This window comes from Eubalaena glacialis, chromosome 11 (genome assembly GCF_028564815.1).
Source record: "Eubalaena glacialis isolate mEubGla1 chromosome 11, mEubGla1.1.hap2.+ XY, whole genome shotgun sequence".
Lineage (NCBI taxonomy): Eukaryota > Metazoa > Chordata > Mammalia > Artiodactyla > Balaenidae > Eubalaena > Eubalaena glacialis.
This window is the reverse complement of record NC_083726.1, coordinates 6,038,027-6,056,406: the sequence shown is the minus strand read 5'-3', so window position 1 is coordinate 6,056,406 and position 18,380 is coordinate 6,038,027. Positions and strand designations below refer to the sequence as shown.

At 56.1% G+C, this 18,380-nt stretch overlaps 1 protein-coding gene across 1 annotated transcript in view; it reads left to right on the top strand.

The window, feature by feature from the left end:
* MPPED1 (metallophosphoesterase domain containing 1) overlaps positions 1-18,380 on the top strand; it is a 62,968-nt gene that overhangs the window by 37,204 nt on the left and 7,384 nt on the right. Inside the window, exon 3 of the mRNA XM_061205590.1 lies at positions 2,034-2,259. Within this exon, the coding sequence (XP_061061573.1) occupies positions 2,034-2,259 (226 nt within the window). The remainder of the gene's footprint in view (positions 1-2,033; positions 2,260-18,380) is intronic.

Below are 18,380 nucleotides of genomic sequence, written 5' to 3'. Positions count from 1 at the left end.
CTCAGAATTTGGAGAAGAGGCATTTCTGGAATTGGGTTTCTGATAGAAGGCTCACACAGCAGAGAGGTCGAGTTTCAGGTCATGGTCAAGGGTGAGAAAGCTCTGCTGTCCCTGGACTGTGTTACCCTTGGGTGGGACGAGCCACAGGGAAGGGGCTTGGTGGAGCTGGGGGCCACACGAGGCCCTTGGCCCCCAGAAAGGGGCGGTTACCAGGCACACTCACGTTGATCAGAGGGGAAACTGAGGCTCAGAGAGGCTAAGTGACTTGCTCGGATGAGAGGTGACAGAACCCAGGTCAGCTGGCTCCAAAGCCGGACACTTTGCCCTGTGTGTGCTCCTGTGGGAGTCATGGTCACTGGGAACGGAGAAGACACCTCCTGAGGTGTGGATCTCTGTTAGCCCGGGGCGGTCCTCTGGGCAGGTTCCCTTTCACATCACCCTGGGACCCCCGGACGGGAGGCCGGAGCCAGAGGTGTGGCCACGGCTCTCGGTGGTCCGGATGGGGCTCTCGCCCTGGCCTTGTCGAGGGCGCCTTCCCAGGCTTTCCCCGAGTAGGTGGAAAGTCTGGGGTCACACAAGACTGACTGGCTCAGAATCCAGCTCTGCCACCTCCTGGCCATGTGGCCTCCAGCACGTCACCCCGCAGCTTCCCGAGCCTCAGTTTCCGTGTCTGCACGATGGAGATGATGAAGGCCTGGCTCCGTGCCTGACGCGTAGTAGGGCTTATACGTGCACGGGGTAGTGCTAACTAGCCACTTACTGCTGAATAATTCGGACAAAAGAAGCGACTTTCTTGCTGAAACAGACGCAGAGTAAAGTTTGGTGTCTTTTGTCCTGGCTCCTTCAGAAACCAGAGCTCAGGTCGTTTAGAAGTTCCATTCAGTGGCCGCAGTTACTTGTCTGTGAAATGGCTATGGAATGTCACCATTCTCCTACCTGGACACCCCATCTCCCCAAGGCCCCGTGCTGGGCTGGCACCTTCACACGCCCCTTGGTGTTTGCTTGACCCACCAGGGCACGCCCTTGGGGAGGGGGCAAGAAAAAGGCTTGGGCCTCGGGGTTCACCTTCGAAATTCATTCTTTTATCCTAATCAGGTACCATCATGACTCTTTCTCCAGGCCCGGAGAGGCTAGCAGCTGAGGCTGGTGGGAGGTCGGGAGTGACGGGCCTGAGCCTGGGGTCAGGCTGACTGCCAGCGGGTGATGGGGAGCCGGGGCGTGTGGCAGTCAGTTTACTGAGACCGAGGGGCTGTGGTAGCCTTGGGCGGCTGTCCTGGAACTCAGCCCATGGCCAGATCACCCGGGAGGCAGTGCACACACCTGCCTAGGGCATCTACAACGTAAGGCCCCAGAGAAAGAAAGGGGAAGGAGCACGGCGTTGAGGAACCACGTGGAATTTGCAGAGAGCACAGCTGGAAGGACCCTAGTATTAGCTCAGTGTATGTTATACACGGACGGTTTTGTTTTGTTCCCGCTTAGACTGTGTTTTGACTTTGAATTCCGTGGCAGTAGGGGTGGGGATGGGCACTGTAATCTTTCCCGAGCGTAGGGTCTCCCAAGGTTTGACCTGGGCTCTGCAAAGAACTTGCAATTCCTGTTCATGTGGAAGCTAACGAGTCAGACCCCCAGGTGGAGGGGGCCTGAGACAGTGAGGCTGGCGAGGCAGGCCTGGGGGTCCAGGGCAGGGTCTCCTTCTAGTGGAAAAGTGGCCCGGACAGAAGAAACGGAGGTGGGCGAGTCCTGAGGATGAGGCCGGGTCCACCGCAGCTCAGAGGCCCTGCAGGAAACTGCCCAGCCCCGTCCCGCTGGTCTGGGGGGCGGGCGGCCTGTCACCCAGCAGCAGCGGGGGCAGGGAGGCCACAGGGATGGCGATGAGGCTGCCGCCGCCGCCTCTGATCAGAAGGCACCTGTCGGGAGCAAGGGTCAGCTCTGCCGGGGGGTCCAGGGGCTCTTGCCTGCCCCCTCCCCCCGGCACTGTGGCCTCCAGAAGCCAACAGCGGTGCACCGTGTGTCTGTCTGTGTCGGCTCTGCAGGCAGCCTGCCCTACGAGTACAAGATCGTGATCGCAGGCAACCATGAGCTGACCTTCGACCAGGAGTTCATGGCCGACCTCATCAAGCAGGACTTTTACTACTTCCCGTCCGTGTCGAAGCTGAAGCCGGAGAACTACGAGAACGTGCAGTCGCTGCTAACCAACTGCATCTACCTGCAGGACTCGGAGGTCACCGTGCGGGGCTTCCGGATCTACGGCTCCCCGTGGTGAGTGTGCCTGGTGGGCGCTGTTCTGACTGCTGCTGACAGTGAAGCTGTGCTGGGGGGATGGAGGAGCTGAGGCTGAGTGCATGGAGGGAAGAAGGGCTGGGAGAAGCAGCAGAGAGACTCGGGACCAGCTCTCGCCTCACGCTGTGTGACCCTAGGCAGGTCGCTGCCACTCTCTGAGCCTTGGTTTCCCCATATCTGGCAAATAATTATATATGCTATACTGTCTCACATATAGCCAGGTACTATTAGTATCCCCATTTTCCAGGTGAGGAAATGGAGGCACAGAGAGGGTAAGGGCCTGGCTGAAGGTCACACAGGTAGAAATGGGCAGAGCTGAGATTAAACCCAGGCAGTTTGGTTCCAGAATCCTTGCTTTTAACCATTATTCCACGTGCTAGGAATCTCCCTGTTGTCTGTCCCTCTGACACACACAGAAGATGCATAGGTGGGGTGTGATGATTGATTAGCCAGATTGAGGAGTGGCAGTCAGAATTTTCATGGAAGGCCAAAGGCCTGCTTTACTGTATTGGGGACGGCAGTTGTCTAAATCACAAGTATACATCAAGCCTTTGTTCCTTGTTGGGGACACAGAGCAATCAGACCTCATCCCTAGGCTCACCTGGCTAAGTGGGGATCAAGGTGAGAACAGGTCATGACAGGTCTGCGTGACGGTCGGTGTGTCCATAGTAACCCCCGTGATGATGGTGATGATGATGATGATGGTGATGATGGTGATGGTGATGATGATGGTGATGATGATGATGATGGTGATGATGGTGATGGTGATGATGATGGTGATGATGGTGATGGTGATGATGATGGTGATGATGGTGATGGTGATGATGATGGTGATGATGGTGATGATGGTGATGATGGTGATGGTGATGATGATGGTGATGATGGTGATGGTGATGATGGTGATGATGGTGATGGTGATGATGATGGTGATGATTAAGATTATGATGATGTTGACGGTGGCAGCAGATCATTTCTGAATGAGTTACAGTAAGCTGGGCCCTGGGCTTAAATCTCCATAAGAATTGTCTCTAATCCTTGCTCAGCCTTGTGAGGACCGATATATTGTCCCCATCCTGTAGTTGGATAGACCAACTGGCCCTTAGAGGCCCAGCTGGCAATGGCCACAGGGTGCCAAGTGCTGGCAGGGTGAGGAGGACACCATACACAGGAAGGAGAGACCTCATGTGCTTGAAAGAGTGGCTTGATTCCGGAAGGCTCCCTGGAGGGGGTGGGGTGACCTGAGCCACGAGGGAAGAGAAGGGCATTCACAGGCGTGGAGGGGCAACAGGGCCTGAGGCTGCACCATCAACCAGAGCAGCACACGTAGGGAGGCTGACGGGCGATCTGGGGGGACGCGGGGCCTGTCCGGGTGCAGGGACTTCAGGGAGAGCAGCTGCTGACACAGTGTGGCTGGGAAGCCCTGGGGTGGCCCTGGCTGATGCCACACGGTGACCACCTGCTGGCTAGAGGCTGTGAGGGGTTTAGGACAAGGTCCCATCCTCCCAAGGCCTCCTCATGGGGCAGAGGGGAGATGCTGGGCTGTCCTGCCTTCCTTGAGCCCCAGGAGATGCCTGCTGTCATCTCCCTGGTCCTCGCCGTGTACAGGGTCTCCACAAACCCTCCCGGCGGCCTGTGAGGTCCTGACGAGGACTGGGGTGGGGAGGCCCTCAGGGATGTGATGAGCTCGGGGCCAAGGCCAGGAGAGGGGAGGAGATGGCCGAGTCTGCCTGGCAGGCCATGCGAGCCCAGACCTGGAGGGGAAGTCTGTTAGGCAAAAAACCAGAAGGAGGTCATTGTCAAAGGAGGAACCAGCGTGAGCAAAGGCGCGGAGGTGAGCTGAGCACGATGGGAGGCGTGGAGCGTGCGGTGCAGGTGGGGCGGCGGGAGATGAGGCTAGAGGGTCAGGAGGGTCAGGTGCCAGACCGGGGAATCTGGACTGGATCTCTTTGCCCAGTGGTTTCCAACACCCTGTCTCCCCTGCACACCCACATACCCACACACACCCACACCCATACACACAACATTTTGTTTAAAGTTAGATTGCTTAGAAGTTAACAGCACTGCTTTGGAACCAAACTGCCTGGGCTCAACTCTTGGCCTCACCTCTTATGGGCTGTGTGACCCTGGGCGAGTCACTTAGCCTCTCGGTGCCTCAGTTTCCTCCTCTGCACAATGGGAGTGATGGGACACCTCCTGCAGGGGGTGGTTGTAAAGATGTAGGAGGGTTCAGCTGAGCCCAGTGGCTGCACCAGGCTTTCCACGATTGGAGACATCATTCTTGTTATTTGCTATGTGGAGCCCCCTTCCATCACAGCCTTGCCCGGAACCCAGATGTGAGATGGAGGACAGCAGGCGGTGGGAGCCGGCAGGTGTCACTCAATGTCCTTCCCACCCCACCCAGAGCAGCTCTGTGCAGCCCCACAGCTGGGCCCTGAAGAACCCCTTTGACGGCCAGCTCCCCAGGCTCCTGGCCGGGATGTCAGGCCAGCCCTGTGGTCCCCTATGCCAGCTGCAGGCCAGGTGCTGGTGCTGCTGAGGCCTGAGTGAGGCCGCTGTCAGCCTTGCTGGTGTCCAGCTGCTCTGTGCTCGAGCTGCCTGTGGTCTCTGCTTTGACTTTTGTGGCTCCAGCACGGGCAGTTCTGGACCTTTTAGTTGCAGGCCCCCTGGGGCCTGAGTGGGAGGAGCACCTATCTTCTCCTTGACCCTTACCTGTCGTCCCAGCTGGATGCACACCCCCGACCCCATGCCATGGCGGGCCCAGCACCAGGCTGCTAGACAGAGAAGGGACCCAAGGAGGGCTTGGTGAGATCCAGGAGGGCTCCCTGTTGGAGGGGGTATTTGAAGGAGGTGTGGGGTTTCCATAGGCGGAGGAGGCAAGGGAGGAGCCATATTTCGGAGCCCCTGTTATGTGCCGGACCCTGCCACACTCTTCTTGGGCCTGCTGTTGGTTCACAGCCCTTAATGCTGAGGGCTAGACGGCACCTCGTCTGCATTCTGAGATGCAGGCTGTGAGCTGGCATTCCATGCAGCAACCCTGGGTTCCTTTAGGCCCCGTCTGGGGCTGGGAGCAGGTGGTGTGAGGTGAGACGTGGGCTCATGTGCTGGGGAAGTTTCACTAAATTTCCCCCTGTGTGAGCCAGTTGCTTGCATCTGCTTCCATGGCACCATGGAATTAATCCTGAGTTCCTTCTGCCACCTTCCCCCCGGGACCTGCATGCCTGGGAGGGTGGGCCCCTGCCACCAGGCCCCCGGAATCTCAGCAACAGTAGTGGCTGGCAGTTGGGTGGTAAGGGAAGGGTTGTTCAAATTGGGGTAACACCACCTCTTAGCTGTGTGACTCTGGGCAAGTGCCTTAGCCTTTCTGGTCCCTCTGTATAGGGCAATGATTCTGCCCACCCTATAGAGGGGTTGTGAGGGCTGCATGGGCCCGTCCAGATGAAGGCCAGGCCCAGAGTGTGGCCTTGGAGGTTGGTTGTGTTTATTAGTACTGGGGAGCCGCTGGGGTGGAGACCAGGACAGAGAGAGCTCTGTTCCCGCTGATACCTCAACAGCCCCTAGGGTAGGACCAGGCCTGCAATTACCTCCTTTTACAGAAGGGTAGGTAGAGGCCCCGGTGAGGACGTGGCTTGCCCAGGGCCACGCAGTGAGTGGTTCTCCTGACTCTCAGCCTGCTCCAAGATGGAGGCCCTTTTATGAACGCCTGCTGTGTGCCAGGCGTGGGACAACGTGCTCTTCGCGTGTTCCTTGGTCCTCTGAATAGCCTCAGGATGCACCTCGGCCTTGTTGGCCCGTTGAGACCTGGGGATCAAAATTATGTTCTCATGGCCACCTGTTGGTTGGTTAATTCATTGATCAAGTGTTTGTCCCATGGCCACTCTGGGGACGTGCCATGAGCCAGACGGATGCAGCTCCTGTGTTCATGGGGTTTTTATCCTCGTGGGAGACACATCAGCCACCAATTCCTTGATTCAACAAGAGCCATGGAGGAGAAGCTCTGGGAGCTAGGGTCGGGGAAGTCTCCCCACAGGAGAGCCATAGATACAAGCAGCTCTGGGGTCTGGGAAGGGTGTGACAGGCAGAGGAAACAGCCCCGGCAAGGCGCAGGAGGCTCAGAGGGCTGTGGACGTGCTGGGGGTGGAGTGTGGCTTCCAGGGTCTCAGTGAGAGAGCGGAGGCCAGAGGCTGGGCCATCAGGCCGGGCTGGCGGCTGCCACGGTGGGTGGTGGCCTCACCCTGGTCTCCCAGCACTCAGTGAGTCGCAGCTCCTGTAGCCCCGCGTCCTCAGCCCGTGGGGACCTGGCACATCACACCCGAGGCCTGGAAGGGACACAGTGCTCGTGTGTGCAGAGCTGACTTTCAGTCACGCTTGTGCCCTGGACCCAGACACACCAGGGACGTCCCCACTGCCCTGACTCTCACTTCACATCTGACCTCGGCAAGTCATGTCTCTCTGAGCCTCTGTCTTCCATCTGGGCAAGGGGGCACCAGGGTCCTCTCTGTGGTGTCGTCAGGTGAAGCCACACTGGGGAAGTGGCACTTATCAGTCCCCAAGAAGGTATTCTTGGCCAAAGAACCTCGTGGCCTGGCTGCCAACTCTGCCTGGCTCGGGGGGGCTGTTCGCCATCCCCACTGTCTGTCGAGGTTTAGGCTGGGCGAGCTCAGCCCCCGGCGCCGGCCGCCTGGGCATATGGCAGCTTGTTAGGAGGGGATGGACAGCAAAGCTGACAGTGATTATTATTAAATTCAGATGTTCAGAGTTTTCGTTTTCTTTTTCCCGTGCCCTTAACATATTGACTAACACGTGGAATACAGGCGACTTTAGCAGCATCGTAACACCAGCAGGCGGGGATCAGGGATCAAATAAACCAGTAGCCGTAAGTAACCTAATATCAGTGGTATCTGGGGCATGTGGGCAAGGCTGACCCGTGCTGGGGGCAGACCTGTTCTGTGTCGTCCTACAAGGCAGAGCAGGGACACAGAAGGCAGGTTCTCATCAGTGTGGGAAGACTATCCCACAGGCAGGAGCCCAGAGGAGAGGCAGTGGGGCCTTACTGAGTGGTGAGCTGCCCATTACAAGGGGCATGCAAGCAGAGATACACTGTGGTTGGGCCTGGTGTCCTCCCAGCTCCTCCCCCATGCAGAGGGCCACTGTTTCTCTGCCTGAGGCTGATGATGCCCTGTAAGCAGAGGGATGCATGGGCCTGCTCTCAGGGAAGCCCTTTTGGTGCTAGACTTGGGATGAGGTTGGCCTTGATACTGAGGACTCACCAAAGCAAGCTCAGAGGAGGAAGCAGACAGCAAACTCATGATTGCCATGACCGGCCTTTCCTCTAAGTGTTACCACCAGGGGATGCTCTGCTTGGGAGACTGGTGGGTCAGATTTGAATGGTTCCACTTCTTGTGAGACACACACTCGGAGGCTCACAGTGGCCGTCAGGTGCCTGGCCCCCTGCAGGGCTCTGGAGACCCAAGAATGGGTCCGGCCTGGCTGTGTCCCCCGTGACAGGGCACCATTACCAATCCCATTTTGCAGGATGGTCAGAGGCAGAGAGAGAATAATTTTTTAACGTGAATATGTCCTATGCAATATTTTAAATGTATGTACACTAAAAGAATTGTGTTGTTTGTTTGACGTTCAAATTTAACGGGGCATGTTGTGTTTCGTTTGGCCACCCGTATCCTGAGACAGTTGGGTTCTGCCTGTTTTTCGAACTTTATAAAAATGGACTCATGTGTTGTTCCATGATTGCTTTTTTTCACTCAATGTTATATATTTTTAAGATTCTTCCATGTCATCATGTGCAGTTGTGATTGGTTCTCTTCTCAATGCTGTGTAGGATTTCATCTTATGAATATATCACGATTTATTTATCCATTCTGCCCAGTTCCCACCACCCTTGCTTTGGGCCCATTATAAATAATATTGCTATGAACATTCCACATGTCTCTTAGTGCACATAGAGATTTACTCCTGAATGTGCGTGTGTGTGGACACACACACACACACACACACACACACCCAGGAACGGAGTGGTCAGGTCATACACTGTACAGCTCTTTGGCAGAGGCTACGCCAGTTTTTCCCCTTTCAGCAGTGCCCTGCCTCACCTCCTTGCCAGGACTTGGTATTGTAGGCCTTGCAGATTGTACCCATCTGGTGGCTGTGTTGATATCTCAAGGTGGTTTTCATTTGCATTCCCTTGATGACCGGCGAGGTTGAGAATCTTGGCCACTTGGATTTCTTCTTTTGTGAAGGGCTCAAATCTTTTGCCCATTTAAAAAGATAATTGGGTTGTCTGCCCTTTCCGTATTGGTTTGTAGAGTTTCTTTATGTATTCTGAATGCAAGCCTTTCATCACATGTAATGTCTCAAGTGGCTTTTCCTCCCCTGTGACTGGCCTCTTCCCTCTCTTCATGGTGCCTTCAGATGACTAAAAGTTCGTAATTTTGGTGTAGTCAAATGTGTCACTGTTTTTCTTTGCAGTAAGTGCTTTTTGTGTCCTATTTAAGAAATCCCGCCCCTGAAGTCATAAAGATGTTTCCTTATTATCTTCCCAGATCTTCGCTGTTTTGCCTTTTATCAATATGTTTAGGTGTTGGGTCCACTGGCAGTGATTGCATTGATGGTGTGAGGTAGGGATCCCGTTTTGGGATTTTCCACTTGGCCTGGCACCAAATATGGAGATCATCCTTCCTGGCTGCTCTGTGTTGCCCTCCTTGCCTGGCACACGGGGGCTGTGTCTGGGCTATCGCCTGCTCCTTCAGCCCACCTAGCTCCAGGGCCACACTGTCTTAACTACTCCAGCAACCCATTTCTTTCATGTCTCTTTTCCCAACTAGAACAGTTGAGGCTCCAGGAGAGCAGGGACCTGACTCCAGGGGAGGCTGCATCACCACTTCCCCGGTCCAGTCCGGCGTGGGAGGGATGGAGGGCTCACTAGAGCCGCGTGCTTGCGCGACCACCCTCCCGGGGCACCGTGACTTTCTGGAAGTCATCTCTGGGCCCCTCAGATGCAGACTCGGCGCTGAGCCTTCGCCCAGAGCAGCTTAGAGGAAGGGGGCGGGAACCAACCGCAGAAGAAGAGGAAGAACTCAGCTGTTACAAAATCCTAAGTGTTAAAAAAAAATTCCGTATACATACCGTATTCATTTATGTGTTTTGGATGCATTTTTTGTTCTCATTTAACTGAAAACGGCCTTGATTTTTTTTTTTTTTTTTTAAGGAGTGAGGGAGGGAGTGAAGTTGGCACGCAGCTAGTCCATCTGGTCTAATTACTTCTGGTATTTTGCAAGAAGGCATCTAAACCTGCTGAGACAGGAAACTTTGAGAAGTGGTGGCCGGGCCGCTGCTGGGCGTCTGGGCACGGATCCTGATCCTCAGCTAGGAGGCCTGGCTGCCTACGGGCAGGGCAGGGCCTGGGACGCAGCCGGAGCCTCAGGGACCAGCTCTCTCCAAACAGCCGGGATGTGCAGGGCCCAGCTGAGTGACCTCAGGTCAGGATCTTGGCTTCTGTGAAATGACAACGGGACAGTCCCCTCGTGGGGTTGTTCCTAGGATTCAGAGAGGTCTTGTGCGTAAGTTGCTTGGCACACAGGCATTCAACACACGGTGGTCCCACCTACCCCCAAACCTCTCCAGCTACTGCCTCGACTGCCCAGAGTGGGGGCTGGGGGAGGTTGTGTACGTACAGCCTTCAGGGGCTGCGGGCACAGAGAGGGTGGCCCCTGGACAAGGCTGGCTGTGGGTTCTAGCGTGAGCCTTTGACGTCCTTCCCTCCGCTTCCCTGTGTGCACAGAGCAGGTCCGCTGGGGGTGGTGGGTGCGAGGAGCAGGCAGGAACTGAGCAGCCTGGGAATTTAAAGTCTGTGCCCTGAAGGTGCTGGGGCTCTGCTTGTTGATGTGACAGTAGCACAATTACTGTTCTCACTGCTGACCCAAAGGCTCTGAACTTATAGCTGCTCCAGCCTCTCGAACTCTTTACAGCCATGAGTGAGGTCTAACCCTTGTCCCCATTGTATAGCTGAAAAGACTGAGACCCACAAAATGAAGCGACTGGCTTAAGGTCCCACAGTAACTGAGAGCCCAGATGGGCCGGGATGGAAGGATGGAGGCCCTGCCCAGAACGGCAGACAGAGAGGTGCTAAAATAAAATGCTTTTTAAAAGACTTGATAAAATACATCTTTCCGGGAAAAAAGAATAGAGAGGATGAAATAATGAACTCCTAGCTTTTCCCTTGCTTCTCAATGCCTGTCACCATAGTGTGGTCAAGGGGGTGCCAGTGGAGTGGGATCCTGGCGGTGCCAGGACCTGAGACAGCCCGCGCTGCCCCCACTGTCCCCGCCACCGCCAGAAGCTGATGGGAGACCATGGTGAGCCCAGTTTGGATTGCTGTCCCCCGCACTGGGCTCCGGGCCCTCCGTCCTTCTGGCTCTGCTTGAGGAATGGGTGGGCCTGGGGCTCAGTTCCCAACCACCTCACCCTTTGCTCTTTCTATTAAGAAAATCTTTTTAACCTCTCAAAAAAAATACTCATTTTTCAGTCTCTCCGGTAATTCTCCGAGGTGTTTGGGGTGTCGTAATTTGGGGTTGCCGCTCACGTTCTGCAAGGCTCTATCTGGGGGATCCTGGGCAGCCAGGTTTGGGGGTGCCCCTCAGAGAGGATGTCTACCCCAGTCTGTGGGTGCACCTGGCCAGGGACCCACTTCTGCTCCTTTCATGGATTAGAGCTTCCTGGGCCCACGGGCTCACGGCCTGGGGAAGCCTGGGTCAGAGGTCCAGGGGAAACTTCCCTCTGTTGGAGGCCTCCCCATGGTCCACGCTTTCCCCGAAGCCCTCTGGGGACCCAGCTTTCTGGTCACAGCCCCTGCTAACCACCGGGGCCTTCTCTCTTGTTGCTTCAGGGCCATGAAGACCCACATTCCCTGGTTCAGAGGCTGGCAGTCCCCGGGCATCTAGCACTGAGCTTATTTACATTTCATCCTGCATTTCTAGGTGGTTTCCGCACAGGCCGTGGCCTTGATCTGTTCAGACAAGAGAGGCCAAGGCTTTCCCTCCCCTTCAATACCTGAAACCCTCATTCAGCAAACTTCCCATGAGCCTGCTGCACAGTGGTCCCACCTACTCTGCCTTTTACTCGCAACAGGACAAGGCAGGACTGTTTTCATCCCCGTCTGACAGAGGAGAGAGGTGAGGCGAGGCGTGGGTTGGTCAAGAGACTGGTCCAAGATCTCAGCTGTAAGCAGAGATGGTGTCAGGTTCCCGCTCAGGTGGGTGGAGTTGGGGAGCTCCGGGGACGGCTGGCCTTGACCTGTCTCATCAGCTGCTGCTTCCCAGCCTGGCCCTGGCACCGTCCCTCCTGCAGCCCCTCTTGGGCTGCAGAACCACAAGGGGCTGGCCTTGGGGTCCTAGATCCCTGGCCCCGTGAGTGCTGGATGCTCCCCGAGCCCCGGGCCCTCGTGTTCTCCTTCCCAGGGCCCCGCCAGGGTGCAGCGAGTGAGGACCCCGGAGCGCTGGTCGGAGCATCACAGAACCTCAGCGGTACTCCCTCCCTTCCCGTCTAGAGCCCAAATCAAGTTGGGAACAGCCAGTATCTGTTCAAGACAAGCTGGGAAGCCTGCTGACCGCAAGCCCTGCCCGAGCCTCGGTGCCCCGTCGTTTGGTCCTGTGACAGGGACACGACAGGCTTGGGAGGGTCCCCGAGGGACCGAGCAGTGTCCTCCCCCAGTGGTCACTTCCCTCCCCTTCCTCCACCGGATATTATACTCATCAGCCTTACACACGACTGGCAGTTGACCAATTTTGATGGAGGGAAGAAATTCCTCACGTCTGGACCCACACTGTGCTATCTCTGCACGAGCGTGTGCACACACGCACATGCAGACGCGTGCCATACACGTGCACACACACCCCACATAACACACGCGCACATGAGCACCCATACTCTCTCTCACACACACTTTTTCTCACCTCTCTCACACTCAGCCTCTCTCACGCACACGGGATTTCTCTTCTGCTCCTTTCCTATGCTTATCTTTCTTGATTTCTCATTGTTGTTTTCTCTCTAGAAGGGCCCTCAGCACACATACGCACACTCTTCTACATCAGATTAATGTTTGAAACGAGTCCTCTGCCTTCTCCCGCCGCAGAGGAGTCCCAGCGAAACAAAAGATGAATGATTCTGCGCCTTGGAAGGGTGGGGGAAATTAATTAGGAATGACAAAGGACCCCGTTCTTTGGTTCCACTTATCTTGCTGCTGACTTGCCCTAAGTGTGTGTGGGGCAAGGTGTGTGACTGACAGTCCTGGGGACATGTCTCTGCTCCTCCTGGCCCTGCCCCCTCGCTGGCAGCCACAGCTGCCCTGCTGCGGCAGCGTCTCCCCCAGACTCCCCCTCGGCTCCCAAGCCTGGGAGATGCAGAGAAGGAGCAAGGCAGACCTGCCTCCACCAGAACCGGGACGTCCCCAGGAATGGGGGCCACCTGTGGGGTGAGGAGTCAGCAGGAACTCGCTCGGGGGACCCAGGCATGTCACCGACCCTGAGCCTTGGTGTCCCTGCTGCAGATGGGAGCACAGCCTCACTGGAGTGCTGAGAGGGTCCCAGGACGCACGTGGGCCAGTGACACGTGTCATCCTCACCTGAGATGCTCTCAGTGTTGGCTGTCTCTGAGAGAAGGCAGAGGCTGTATTTGGCTCCCTGGAAGTGGCCCCGGAAAGCCTGGCCTTTTGGGGAGGGGGTTCTGGGGCAGGAAGAACAAACAGATTCGGGTCAAGATGAGTGTTCGGTCTGCAGCCGGAGAGGGAGTGGACTTGGTCAGGCTTGTCTGAGAGCTCAGGGATGGCTGGCTGCCGGTGGGGAGAGGTCCCTGCCCCACTCAAGCTGCAGCTTTCTCCCTGCAGAAGAAGAGGCGGAAGTGGGAGAGCACCTGGCCGGTGGGGAGGTGGGGCCGGCCACTGTGAGAGGCTGTTCCCTTCCACCTGCAGGGCAGCCGCCCCTGCCCTCACCTAGGGAGCGGGCTGCCTGGGGAGGCAGGGAAGGTCCCCCAAGGGCGGTGAGTCGGGATGCAGCCGAGGAGGTGAGCATCACCTCTGAGGCCTCATCAGTGAAATGGGCACAGGATTCCCCCGGGCAGGTCGTGGCAGGGTGAGGGAGAATGGGAGGCTCAGCAGATGGCGAGAGTTCTGGTGCAGGTTGTGGTCCTGGTGGAGGGTCTCAGGGCTTCATGACAGCCAGGGGCTCTGGGGAGGGCTCCCGGGAAGGGCATGGGGAGGGGAGGGTTAATGCTTAGTTCTTCCCACCTGCCTGCCTGCCAGGTAGAGCACCTGTCAGTTCATTCCATCATTCATTCATTCATTCATTCAGGCACACTTTGTGCAAACCCACCCTGAGGTCCACCTGGGTGGACCAGCCAGCAGTTTAGGCAGGATGAATTCAGGGATAGTTTGACCCGGGCCTGCCCTGAAGGAGCCTGTATAAAGGCACTCAGAGCAGGGAGGGTCACTTGTGCTTGGGGATGGAGGTGATCAGGGGAAGCTTCCTGGAAGAGGTGGCCTTTGAGCCAGGCCTTAACAAATAATGGGTCATGGACTCTGAGGAGAGGCTAGGAAGGGCATTTCAGATGGCTGGAACAGTATGAGCAAAAACCCAGAGGTGGGGAAAGGCTGGGCCTTGTTCAGGAAACAGGGGATTGTTGTGACTGGTGGGCGGTGAGCTCATTGGGGAATCTGAGCAGGACGGTCCGAAAGGTGGAATGAGGCAGAGCCCAAGGCCCCCGCATGCCAGGCCATGAGGTTCGGGCTTGTCCTGGAGGTAATTGGGAGCCATGGAAGGTTTTGGAGTAGAAGAGTCACAGGGTGAATGAGAGGCGGGGCACCAGGAACCGGAGTGCAGCCAGGCTCAGAGGGACAGGCAGGCAGCTGCCATTGAAGAGGGAGAACCTGGGGCCCAGCCACCCCAGTGGGGTCTGGGTCAGCGGCCCACTGGGCACAGGGTGCAGGAGCCAGGAACCCTGGTCCAGGTCCCTCTAGCCTCCTGAGTGTCCTCAGACCCATGACTTCTCTGTACCATCATTTCCTCACCTCTAAAGTGGGGGCCTCCTGACAGCTTTGTCCTGAGGGTTAACTGAGCTAAGGTGTGAAAGTGGCTGGAAAAGTGGGGTTTGCTGAGGAAGGTGGGCAGGATTCCTGGTCCTGTTGTCATCACTCTGAGATTGAAGCAGAGAGCACAGGCTCTGGAATCTGCTGTCTGGGTTGGAGCCCTGGCTGTGCCACTTGGTTACCAGGTAACCTTGGGCAATTCTCTGTACCTCTGTGCACCTCAGTTTGTGCATCTGTAAAATGAAGCAGTGATGGCAGTTGCCTCTCGGGGTGGGTGTGAGGATTGGAGGCTCATGGAGAGCCTTTGGAGCTAGGCCTGTGTGGGTGTCCCCTCGGTGACCCCTTGGCAGCCTATCAAGGGGGCCCCCCTCCCCTGGCCTCTGCCCTCAGGCGTTGCACCCTGGCCTGGGTACACCACTGGGCCCAGCTCTACCCAGGACACCCTGGGCCTCCTCCACCCCCACTCCCCAGCATCCCTGGGAAATGGGGTGGCCATACTCCAGGCTAATTGAATGGCCCCTGGTACACCCCCTTTCCCGGGGCGTGTGCCTTACCTGGGGAGATGGAAAAACCAGAGCAGAGGAGGCTCTGCTTCAGCCGTTCTACAGACAGGCATCGCCCCCCTCCCGTCTGCCATTAGGGAACCCGGAATTCACGCTTCAGGGGGAAACCGTTTAATGATTGGCCACGAGGAGGTCATTTATATTGGTTAAACGGGCCTAATTAGACTGGATTCGAAGGTTACCGTAAGCACACAAGAAAGCAGTTAAGGGGTTAACCTCTGAGAGATTACATTGTATTCACCGCTCTGTTAAAGTTTGAATTAATTTTTCCCATGGGTTTGTTCACATTCTAATTTTCAACTAAATGAGACATCTGTTTCAGAAAAGGAAAATTTGCTCTGGTTGTCATGGCAACTATCATTCTGTAAGAAAATTATTCCAATGGTTACTTTAGAACAGAAAGACAGAAATTCGGGACATAAAGCCGCCTGCCATGGCTCTGTCGGAATTCTGATCCATCCGACCTCCTCGGGGTCTGTGATGTGTCCTGGACGGTGGGCGGACGTCAGGGCTCCTGGCCCTCAGGGCAGTGAGGCTGCATCCAGGCACCAGCTGCACTGGGGATGGGGACCGTGGCTCTGGCAGCGCCCACCGTCTCAGGCATTCGTGGGTCTCAGACCACGGCTGCCCCCAGGGTGGGTGGGGAGCTCGGGGCCGGGCTGGATCCGGGCTGCTTGGATGACAGGCCCTGCGAGCCCCCGCCTGCCCTGACCTCTGTCTGGAACCCCGAGCAGCCTCGCACTTCACCACTGGCCCTAAAGGGCCCTGCTGGGCGAGGAGAGAGGGTCAAGTGACCAAACGCAGGATGCCTGGGACGTTGGGGCCGACTGCACCCTCGGGAAGGGCTGGTGCCCCCCACCCCTTTGGCTCCTCTTCCCATGACACAAACCTGGATGGACGTCGTGCAGGAGTGGCCGAAGACTTTTCCAGACCCTGGGGAGTGAGGTCACCCTGAAGAGTCCGTCTCTCCCGCTGCTCTGGCCCTGCTCCTGGCCACCCCTGAGAAAGGCCTCCCAACCTGCGGGCCGCCCTGAGAAATGCCTCCTCTGGACGTTTCCGTGCATGACTTGACTCTTCCTGCTCCCCCCAAATTTCAATAAAGGCCAGAACATCCCCTTTTCCCAGTGACGGAGCTCCCAGGTATTTGGAGGCATTTTTGCGATAGTGGTGCAATTTCATTCCCTTACACCTCCTCCCACCCACCTTCTTTCCCTCCCCTCTGTGTCAGGCAATGGGTGGGGTAGAGCATCGAGCAAGAAGGACCCCTCTGCCCTCATGGGGTAAGATCTGGGGCCATAGGCATCTTTATCCCAGTTTACATGGTGAAAGAGTCTGGGAGCGTGCAGCCCAGGGGCAGAGCCAGAGTGTCTGATGCCAACTTCGGTGCCCTTGAGCAACCTCTCCGGGCATCCCAGGGGGCAGGGTGGATTCCAGCTTCCCAGGATTTGAGGTGACGTGTTTCCAAGAACCACGGAGGTATATCTATGGGGAAACGCCACCCCCAGAGGAAGGCTCGTTAGTACTGGAGGGGGAAGGTGACGTAGGCAGGGGCTCGTGTGGGTCAGCTCCTGGGGGTCTGTGGGGTCTCTGATATGTTACAGAGTGTCTTTTCCAAAAAGCCACTCCTTGCTGTGGCTCATGGGAACTCACAGATGCCTTCTCTCCATGCCGATGAGGCCTTGTCCCATCTTGTAAATATTTGATAAGGTTTTTGAAAAATGGATGCTGTGTTTGGAAGGCAGCAGAAAGGCATTGCTCCTTTTGCTGTAAGCTGACGGGCTGTGGGCTTCTGGGGGGACTACTGGGCTTGGCTTTATGAGCAACTTCCAGGCTGCTGCAGCCTTCCCTGCAGGGACCCCGCCCTGGCTTAGCCAAAGTGGGGCTTTGAGTATGCCCGGGGTCTGAGGGCTTCAGAAATTGCAGAGCTGTGAGCTCAGTATGTTAGGGCTGCCAACCGCTTTTGACCAGGAACTGTGGTAGGAAAAGCATTTGTTTTTTTTACATTGTGACTCAGTACACCCTTATGTGGGTGTCTATTTAAATATAAATATATTTAACTAAAGTATCCCTTCCCTGCTATGATGTACTCTGATGTACTCTGATGTTTTCTATTCTTTTTTTTCCCCCTTTTCCTTTTATTTTTTTAAAATGCTGTTTGACCCTTCAAAATGCAGTTTGAAAAACCCTGCCCTGAGCCAAAGGTTTTTCATCCAGGTTCCGTGAGTGGGTTTCAGGAGGGGTCCATAGTAATGATGGTGATGATGACGGTGATGGAGATGATGATGGTGATGGTGGTGGTAGTGGTGATGGGATTGATGATGGTAATGATGGTAATCGTGGTTATGATGGTAGTGGTGATGGTGGTGGTGATGGTGATGGAGATGACGATGGTGATGGTGGTGGTGGTGACAGTGTTGACGTTGGTGATGATGGTGTTGGGGATGATGATGGTGATGGAGATGACGGCAGTTGCAAAGCATTGGACCAGGCACTGTTTTAAGCACTTACATGGATTAATTGACTTAATCCTTTCAAAGCCCTGCTGAGGCAAAGGGTATTATTATTATGCCCATTATACAGATGGGGTAATTGAGGCATAGAGAGAAGTTAAGCCACTTGCCCAAGGTCACACAGGTAGTTAGAGGTGGACCCATTCTAACCCAGGTCCGTCTGATCCCAAGATTCCCTCAAAGGTGGATGTAAAATTGTGTGTGGGGGGAGACGTTTTTCTGCAGAGGGAACCCTCAGCTTTCTGCAGAAGTGCAAAGGCAGGCCTGAGTCGGGTGTGACTGTGGGAGTAGGCGGCTTCCGAGGGACTTCCCAGTGCCACCCACCCAGCTGCCTTCCCCAGCCCCGGCCACCTGGTCTCGTCACTTGGAGGGCACTTCCTGTGGGTGGGGATCCCTTGGGACAGCCCAAACTTGGGGGTGCAGACAGCTCCTGTGTGCCTGCCCTTCACTGTCTGTTTCTCCTCTCACGGGCCCAGAGGGCAGATCCCCAGGCCCCCACCTGTACAGGTGGTCCCCCTGGAAGCCACTCATGGCTGGGTGTGGGGGAACCCCATCCTCCCACAAGAACAAGGCAGGAGCCACAAGTCTCCCTCAAGATCAAAACTTAGGCTGGTAGGGGCGTGGGGAGATGGTGGCCTGGCATGTTCTGCTCATTTTTAGTAAGTTTTCCTGGGTGGTACCTGGGGCCTTTCCTTCCAGTGTTGGGGATCATGTTCAGCTTTGAAGTTTTGGCTGCAATCCCAAGGCAACAGGAAGAGTCCTGTTTGACATCCCGTTAACAAATTCATTCATTCATCCAGCCCTCTCTCACTCAGCACCATTCGTTAAACAAACATTTGCTCCTCCCCTGGGCAGGTGCCAGTCACTCGGGGTGAGAAGGAAGATGGAGCAGACAGGGCTTGGAAGAGTAAACGTGGCGTGGGGTCAGGGGCAGGC